The following is a 9,009-nucleotide window of genomic DNA, read 5'->3' on the forward strand; positions in this document are numbered from 1 at the left end:
GCGTCGTCGTAGCCTATCTACTTTGTTACTTTTCCAGCACTCGCGAGGTGTGGAATAGTAGCCCATGGAGTATGCGCAGTGGGGTGGAGCTTCATAATGCAACTTTAGGTTTATGGGTTCGCGCATCCCATTCACAACCATGATCCCGAACCCTTTTCTTTCTCCAGCACCCGTCACAACGTCAGTTTCACCTAAGAAAAGTTTCTTTTAAGGATGAATTTCATTAAAGCTGTCCCCGATTTGAGCCGGCCATTACCATGTTTGTGGGAATTCACATGGTTCTGCTGAAGATAAAATGGCCTTCCTTTCCCCTTTAGATTGACTTCTTGTCTTCCTCTCCCTTTCCCATATATCCACATACCTTTTTTTCGTTTTTCTTTCTAATATTCTATTGTTACTCTGGATTATTTCTATTTTCATCGTCTTACATCCTAACCGCTTTCCACTCGTCGACTTCTCCACGATGAGCGGCTCTGGGGGATCCAAAGTGCCTACGCAAAAGACAGATGACACGACTCTATTTCGTCATATGCATGTTACTGACCAGTCTGCTGAGCAGTTTTTCGCGCGGAAGGACCTTGCTAAACGCCCCGGCTACAATGCCACTGGCAAGGAGATCACGGTCGCCGTTAACTCTTACCCTATCACTCAATTCCCGACAAAATCGGTATACCAATATGATGTAAGTTACTCTTACACCTAAGAGTCGATCTCATAACTCACCCCTACATAGGTACACATCGGCAATGGTGCAGAAAAGCGGGCCATAGTTCAAAAAGTGTGGAACTCACGAGCAAGAAAGGCCACAGTTGGAGCGAAATTCATTTTTGATGGGAATAAGCTGGCATGGTAAGCTAACTGTTCACGTACCAAAGGTTACCTGTAGTTTGGCTAACAGTGCCTCAGGTCTCTCGTTCGGCTGCCCAGCGACGTTAATGTAATGGTTGACCTAGACGCCGAGCAGGGCCGATCTGGGTCAAGAACTCCAAATATATTTCGCTTAGTGGTCCGTCCGACGAAGAAAGTTAACCTGGCTGTTATCGAGGAATACATTCGTGGGAATGGTAGTATGTCAAAGGAAGTGTTGGAAGGGCTGAGTGCGTAGTCTCCTTCTTTTTTCCTTTCCCTTCTCTTCCTTTTTGCCTTTCGTTTTAATTTCTTCTGATATTCAAATCTAACCTGCTTCGACCTTGGCTAAGGTTGTCTCGACCATATTTTGCGTGAAACCCCAAGCGGCAAATTCATTGCGATCAAACGCTCCTTCTTTAGCGAGCAAAACCCAAAGGCGTCCGTTGGAGGTGGGGTTTTTGCCTATAAAGGCATCTACCAGGCAATTCGTGTGGTCAACGTACGTTGTCCTCAAGCATATCCATTTGCATCTTGTTAACATATCATTTTCTCTAGCCCGGCCGACTGGCCCTGAACGTGGATGTTTCGAACTCATGCTTTTGGGCGCTCATTTCTCTGTTGAGTGCAGCAATTGAAGTCCTGGAGCTTCGAGATGTCCAGCAGCTTATTAGCTGGACCAGGCCGGTTGATGATGGACATGGAGGCCGCGCGCCATCCCCTAAATTTCATCAATTGAGCCGTTTCCATAAGCTTGCTGTTAAGGCTTCGTACAAGGGCTGCCCTTGCCCGGACAGGGAATGGGTCATCAAGGAATTCCTTCAAGCAAATGCGAAGGAATATACAATTGACGTGACCGACAGGGCGACTGGTCAAGTTCGTACAATGAGCATTTTCGACTACTTCCGCTCACGATACAACGTTGTTCTTAGTTACTGGGAACTCCCCCTTGTGCAAATGACCAAGAAGGGAGTGGTTTACCCCATGGAGGTTTTGGCAATCCATCGCCCTCAAAAATTCCCATTTAAGCTCAATGAGCTCCAGACCGCATCCATGATCAAATTCGCAGTCACTCGTCCAAGCGAACGACGCAGAGCCGTTGAAGAATCGAAAGCAAATCTTGCGCACGCTACTGACCAGGTTCTCATCGACTTTGGTTTGAAGGTTTCCGAGTCCATGATGACCACCAAAGCCCGTCTACTCCCTAATCCGGAGATACTCTTTGGCGGCAATCAGCGCGTTAATCCAGGTACTGCGGGCAGATGGGATCTTCGTGGGAAGAAGTTTTACGCTAAAAATTCAAAGCCATTAACTTCTTGGGGTGTGGGGGTCTTCCGCAGTCGTCATGTAAACCAGGCGGACGTTGAAAGATTCGTTGATGCCTTTGTCCGCGCATATCAAGGCCATGGTGGTGCCATTGCCAGCCCACGGCCATTCATTGGTGAGGTTGAGGCAGATCCTGCGAAGGCGGCATATAGCTTGTTTCATTCCACAGGGAACAAGTTTAACCAGCGCCCAGAGCTCCTTATTTTTATTGTCATGGATAAAAATGCGTTCCACTATACTAGGGTCAAGAAATCCTGTGACTGCCGCTTTGGTGTTCCATCTCAAGTTTTGCAGGCCTCTCAAGTCGCGAAATGCAACGGGCAGTATATTTCAAATGTCCTTATGAAGGTCAATGCGAAACTTGGAGGCACTACTGCTCGGATTTCATCGAAGATTACCAAAGGGCTGCCTCCATACACCATGATTATCGGAGCTGATATTTCCCACTCCTCCCCGGGGAGCGTTGCGCCATCCATGGCTGCAATGACAGTTTCTATGGATCAATTTGGTGGTCGGTATACGGCAGCATGCGAAACTAATGGCGATCATGTTGAGATGATTAGCCAGGCTAACATCAAGTCAATGCTCTCCCCACTCTTCCGTGAGTGGTCTGCAACAATTGGACAGGGAAGGATTCCCCAGAATATCTACTATTTCCGCGATGGAGTATCGGATGGTGAATTCCAACAAGTCCTGCAGCAGGAAATACCATTTATCAAGTCCCTCTTGAAGGAATTCAATAAGGGTGTGGAATGGGGCGGGAAGGTGACTGTTGTGGTGGCCTCAAAACGCCACCATATTCGAGCTTTTCCTCAACCAGGGGATAGAAATGCCGCAGATAAGAATGGTAACGCTCTGCCAGGGACCTTGATTGAGAGGGACGTGACGAGTCCTCATGGATGGGATTTCTTTTTGTGGTCACATATTGCTTTGCAGGGCACCTCCCGCCCCGTCCACTATCATGTCCTTGTGGATGAGATGAACCACGGGCCGAAAGATTTGGAGAATATGATATACGAGCATTGTTACCAATACATGCGATCGACTACTTCTGTATCGCTCTGTGAGTTTTCATTCCTCTTTTTGGATCCAGCGCATAAACTAACAGACAATTCTCCAAGTCCCCGCGGTGTATTATGCCCATTTGGCATCCAACCGGGCTCGTGCCCATGAAAATATCCCTGCAAGTTCGGGTCCCCGCTCTGGGCCTCAGGTCAAACAGGGCCAAAACCCACCCCCTGCGGAGCCTCCAAGATCCGAAGGAAGGCAGCTGCTTCCAATCGGCGAGGGAGATCGTTTGGCACTAAAGATGTGGTATATCTGAACGGTATTTACCACTTCGTTCTGTGATGAATGTTGCCTGGTTGGTTTTTGCTTTTGCTTTCTTCTTTGAAAGAAAAGTTTCCCCTAGGAAATTTTAACGGTGGATCTTTGAATCCAAGGCTAAGGAGAGAACCTTGATTTTTTCTTGACTGAGGAGAATGTCCTTACAGTGTGGGCAAGCAGAGTTAGGCATGGCTGCAGGACTTTTTATTTTGCTACAACACATAAATACCAGCGGACTTGGCAACGCTGCTTGAGGGGAATCGGAATAGTTTTCGGCAATTACGTCTCCATTTTTCCTTTACTGCAGGTAGATATTTCCATTATCGGTAGCAGAAATTTAAATCGGTTCTCCTTGCATTTTTCCAGCCGCCTTCAAGGGTAGGGTTCATCCGAATCTTTTTTTGCATATCTATCTATTTGACTTCAGGTTTTCTAAATGATACATTACATTTTCGAGGTATTAAATAAGGATTTCTACATTTTCCGTCTGCTCCAAGCATATCAACTATTACCCTCCGCTCTCACTCGTTCCCAGACCGCTATATAATAGCCAGCAGTATGATATATGCTAACTGCCCAAGGGGTGGAGGGAAAGTGGGGTTTGTCCGTTCAAGGAAAGGAATCAGTGTATCATAGAATGTTTGCTCTCCCGCTCATGCCTCCTCCTCTCCTCCTCCTCCTGCCACTGCTACTGCTGCGCCATTTACCGAAGCCGAAGCCCGCGCGTCGGCGTCATCGTCTGCGTCACCGCCACTCGGGGTGTTGTTCTTTTCTTCTCCAACGGTAGGTGCAGGTGCAGGTGCGGATGCGGATGCATGCGCAGGCTTGGGTTTGGGGGTTGGATTGTATATTTCGGCGAGGTTGTATCTTTTCAGGGCATCGTAATCTGGGCCGACGACGCTCATGCCGCATATATTCTGTTGGGGTTGGCGGGGGGTAGATTGGTTTGAGTAAGTACGTTAACGGGAGGGAGAAGGAGAGAAGGAGAAGGGGAGAAGTAAGGAGCGTGTGGTATGTAGGGAATGAAACAAAAAAAAAAAAAAGGGGGGGGGGCTGGCAAAAACAACAACAGTGTTTTATTTACCTGGACAATATCCACCAGGATCAGCGCGTCGTAGCTTTTCAAATTGACCGAGTGGCCGGGTCCGACGGCTTTGGCTACGAGAGGGATCACGGTGTCACGGGTCCATTCTGTGTTGTTCCTTATCGAGGTGCGGATGGCATACTGGGATGTGGGGTGCAGGCGATGGAATATATTAGTTTGGAATTGTTTTAGGGATGTGGGAGAGCATAGTTGGGGGACTTTGCGTTGTGATTTGGAGGGAAGAAGACAGGGCCAATGGGATGCAGTGGAATGGGAAAACCATGGGGTTTCTTAAAAAGGGGAATTGTATCGCGATAGCTTGTGAAAACCCCCCGGGGAATTCTTCCTACCTTTTTCGACGGCCCGCCAGAGTGGAAGTGTGGTTTCAGAACCTCGCGCGATAATTGCTCAAGGCCACCCCCGAGGACCTTCTGCGTTAGTGTTACGGGCGTTATTCGCTGGATCCATCGGCTGCGCTTTTTGGCTGGATCTTCCGACGCGTCTTTGCAAATGCGATGGGCAATTTGGACCGGATCGAGCGTTTTGTCGATTTTTATGAAGGAGACTATGGATTTGAATGGGCGGGGGAAATGTAAATGTTAGGTGGGAATTGGATGGAGAATGTTGGGCCATGAACCATGAATAGAAGGGGTGAATTGCATGCTGATAGACGCACGGCAAGGTATGTCCAGTTTCACTGCTTGGAAAGTATTGCTGTCTTTTTTGGTGCTCTTATTTGGTTTCATGTCATCTATTTCTTTGCGAATTTGGGCCTCGATATCGTCATCTTCCTTCTCTACTTGTTGTGTACAATCCGCATCCGAAGTAGATGATTCTCCACGATTTGTTGTTTTAACTCGAAGGCTTTGGCCTTCAAGGTCCTAATTCATAATGTAGGATGAGTTTTTGATGCGCTGAATGCTGGGTGGAGCAGAAGAGATAGTAAAATGCCCCCAGGTAAAAACTGACTTGGTAGAGTAAGTCTATGATCTCGGACACGCATTTCGCCTCCTTTCCCCGGTTGGACGTGACAAACATTCCCGCGTCGCCTCTCTCAATAACACGCCTGTAGCTCCATTGCCGTGTGTTGCTCTTGTTGAACCAGAGATTTGATTTCTAACGTCTCAATGTTAGATAATCCTATACCAGAACCAGGCGAGCTGTTGGAGCCGACACTTTTCGCAAGAGCCGAAAAAATAGGGGGTTATGTAAAGAAGACACGCAAAGAGCGCATGCACACCTTGGTCTTCTTTGATGATTTATCTACCCCACCATCGTGAGATCTTTTTGCAGGGATCGACATAAAGAATAGTAGTAAAAGCTATGCAAAAACCCAAAGGGAACACTCCCTACGCGGTCAGCTTTTCAGTGAGCCGAACTCTTCCTAAGGATAAAAGTTAGTGGAAATCAAAAGTAAGGCCAACTCATTAAAAGATACCAATCCCAGCCACCTCTCATCAAGGTTGCATTTCTTCAAAGACACTCACATACAATTAGCTGATCTTGAATGATCTCTGGCGTTTAGAGTTGGGTTCGAGCGACCAATTTAGCGCTAGGGATAATTTTTACTTCCTCGAAATATCAGAGAAGAGCCTGGACCAAGGCAGCAATCCTATGGACGAAATCTACTTCAGGTTTCTTGCCGTCTCCTGTCCCATCCCTGGACTGTATTCCCTCAAGATCTTTTGCAGTTTGCTTTAGTAGATTTTCTTGGAGTGACGTCTCGAGCCAAAAATGATATCTTCACGTGACGTAAGGTGTGCTGACTAAAGCCGTCAGCCTCCGTCCCAGCGGCTGTTGACATCATAACCTGGCTCATCGTCGTTCCAGATCTCCAACTCGCCAGGAAACCATGTTTGTCTCGATGTCAGCGTCCCGGCCATCCCAGCTTACGGTGCAGGAATGGGCAGCCTCTGCTCTCTACTTAAAGTTGGTTCCAGCCCCTCATCTGGATTCCTCTATCCCACACGGCTGCCATTGCTGCCATTTTCCGTTCAGTTTGGTCTATTCCCCCATCAACAAGTCCATTACATCTACATCCATCGATTAGAGCTATAATGGCAACCGAAATTCCAAGCAAGGAACTTAAATCCCCTGTCGACATTGCCCACTACCTGTTCACGCGGCTCTATCAGGTCGGAATTCGAGCTGTCCATGGCGTTCCGGGTACCTACCCGCCTATCTGTTCTCCATCAACCTGCAACTGGATCGTGCTAATAAAACATTCTCCCAGGTGACTACAACTTAGTGGCGTTGGACTACCTGCCGAATTGCGGTCTCCAGTGGGTTGGGAATTGCAATGAGTTAAACGCTGGTATGCAATGTGTAAACGGATCGTCCCGGGAATTTCTGGATGCAATTACTCCGGTCATAAAAAGCAATAACTACTGTCAGAAATTAACTCCCTCATTATAGGATACGCTGCGGATGGCTACGCACGCGTGAATGGAATGGGAGCACTCGTCACGACCTTCGGGGTCGGAGAGCTCTCCGCGCTGAATGCCGTCGCAGGGTCTTATTCCGAGTTCGTCCCCGTTGTGCACATCGTGGGCCAACCCAGTACAGCTTCGCAGCGTGACGGCATGTTGCTTCATCACACATTGGGCAACGGGGATTTCAATGTCTTCGCTAACATGAGCGCCAACATTTCATGCTACGTCGCCAAGTTGAATGACCCACATGAAGCTGCTGCCCTGATCGACAGCGCCATAAGGGAGTGTTGGATTCGAAGTCGGCCAGTATATATCACTTTGCCCACTGACATGACGAAGAAGAAAGTGGAAGGAGAGCGTCTGAAGACGCCGATTGACCTGAAACGCCCAGAAAACGAGGTGGAAAAGGAGGAATACGTTGTGGAGATTGTTTTGAAATATCTTCATGCGGCGAAATCGCCAGTCATTCTGGTAGACGCTTGCGCCATCCGGCACCGTGTCCTTGACGAAGTACAAGACCTCGTCATAAAATCCGGTCTGCCGACTTTCGTCACACCAATGGGAAAGAGTGCCATTGATGAAACACTTCCGAACTACGGCGGTGTCTATGCCGGCAATGGTTCAAACCCAGGGGTCAAAGAACGCGTTGAGTCGTCCGATCTGATCCTTAACATTGGCGCCATCAAGTCAGACTTCAACACGGCTGGATTTACGTATCGTATCGGTCGTATGAACTCAATTGATTTCCATAGCAACTTCGTTGCCGTTCGCTACTCCGAATACCCAAATGTCCACATGAAGGGCGTTCTTCGCAAAGTGGTCGACCGTATGGGGCAGTTAAATGTAACTCCAGGTCCCCGCGTCATAAACCAGCCACCAAAACAGGAACCTAGTGAAACATCCGCTATATCCCATGCCTGGTTCTGGCCTACAGTTGGGCAATGGCTCAGAGAGAAAGACATCATCATAACTGAAACAGGCACTGCCAACTTCGGCATCTGGGAGACAAGGTTCCCCAAAGGAGTCACTGCCCTGAGCCAGGTTCTGTGGGGCAGTATTGGCTATGCCCTCGGTGCCTGTCAAGGTGCTGCGCTTGCGGCGAAGCGGGGGAACCAAGACCGACGAACCGTACTCTTTATCGGGGATGGCAGCTTTCAGCTAACGGCACAGGAATTGAGCACCATGATCCGGCATAACCTAACGCCTATCATGTGAGTTGACAAACCCTCTTTAGATAGACACCGATAAAACATAGCCCTCAGGAGACGATGAAAAAATTCCAATCTCAATCGCTGACGACTATAGCTTCGTAATTTGCAACGACGGCTACACCATCGAACGATGCATTCACGGTTGGGATGCGTCCTACAACGACATCCAGCCCTGGAAATTCGGCGATCTCGTTCCAGCATTCGGGGCCAAATCGAGCACTTTTAAAACGCATACCGTCAAGACAAAAAAGGAATTAGTAGACCTATTTGCGGATGAGAGCTTTTCCTCTGCTAAGTCTTTACAGGTGAGTTTGTCTCTCTTCTTGCCTTTTTGTGCTCTCTCAGCCCACTGACTGATCTTTGCCTGTACCGCGTTTGCATAAATTTGCCCTTTTGATTATTTCCGAGAAACGGAAGGACATGAGAGCTAACTCCTTTCTTTTTTTTTCCCTTTCTGAAAATAACTCCAGCTTGTCGAGCTACATATCCCCAAGACGGACACACCAGCAGCACTAAGGTTGACCGCCGAAGCGGCATCAAAGACCAACGCCGAGCACGAGTAAGAAAGCGAGGCTTTTGTTTCTTCTTCTTCTTCTTCTTCTTCTTCTTCTTCTTCTTCTGCCATCACTCCCCTCTTCCTCCGTTCCCAGCTTCAATTTATGGCTTTCCAAATTGCTACAAGTTAGGACATTTGAAAAATAATAATAATAATAATACAATAAAATACAAATCAATACAAGGACAAGTTTCTCCAAAGCATTCATTCGTTCAGCAGCAAGGAGTG

At 47.9% G+C, this 9,009-nt stretch overlaps 3 protein-coding genes across 3 annotated transcripts; 2 read left to right on the forward strand and 1 right to left on the reverse strand.

Annotated features, from left to right (window-relative positions):
* Positions 1–463: 463 nt before the first annotated feature.
* On the forward strand, positions 464–3,794 carry HCBG_06692 (eukaryotic translation initiation factor 2c; the record flags this gene model as incomplete). The annotated part of the gene is made up of 6 exons (XM_045433741.1): positions 464–682; positions 734–849; positions 907–1,097; positions 1,200–1,348; positions 1,405–3,235; positions 3,294–3,794. 6 exons carry the CDS (start codon positions 464–466, stop codon positions 3,494–3,496), a joined length of 2,709 nt encoding a protein of 902 aa, XP_045285222.1.
* A 976-nt stretch (positions 3,795–4,770) lies between these two features.
* On the reverse strand, positions 4,771–5,885 carry HCBG_06693 (THUMP domain-containing protein; the record flags this gene model as incomplete). The annotated part of the gene is made up of 4 exons (XM_045433742.1): positions 4,771–5,147; positions 5,259–5,463; positions 5,552–5,698; positions 5,823–5,885. 4 exons carry the CDS (start codon positions 5,883–5,885, stop codon positions 4,771–4,773), a joined length of 792 nt encoding a protein of 263 aa, XP_045285223.1.
* A 754-nt stretch (positions 5,886–6,639) lies between these two features.
* On the forward strand, positions 6,640–8,788 carry HCBG_06694 (pyruvate decarboxylase; the record flags this gene model as incomplete). Its single annotated transcript, XM_045433743.1, has 4 exons — positions 6,640–6,748; positions 6,998–8,225; positions 8,320–8,530; positions 8,696–8,788. The coding sequence occupies 4 exons, from the start codon at positions 6,640–6,642 to the stop codon at positions 8,786–8,788; spliced, it is 1,641 nt and encodes a 546-aa protein (XP_045285224.1).
* Between the last annotated feature and the right edge of the window lie 221 nt (positions 8,789–9,009).

The sequence above is a fragment of the Histoplasma capsulatum genome (assembly GCF_000150115.1).
Source record: "Histoplasma capsulatum G186AR genomic scaffold supercont2.10, whole genome shotgun sequence".
Taxonomy (NCBI): domain Eukaryota; kingdom Fungi; phylum Ascomycota; class Eurotiomycetes; order Onygenales; family Ajellomycetaceae; genus Histoplasma; species Histoplasma capsulatum.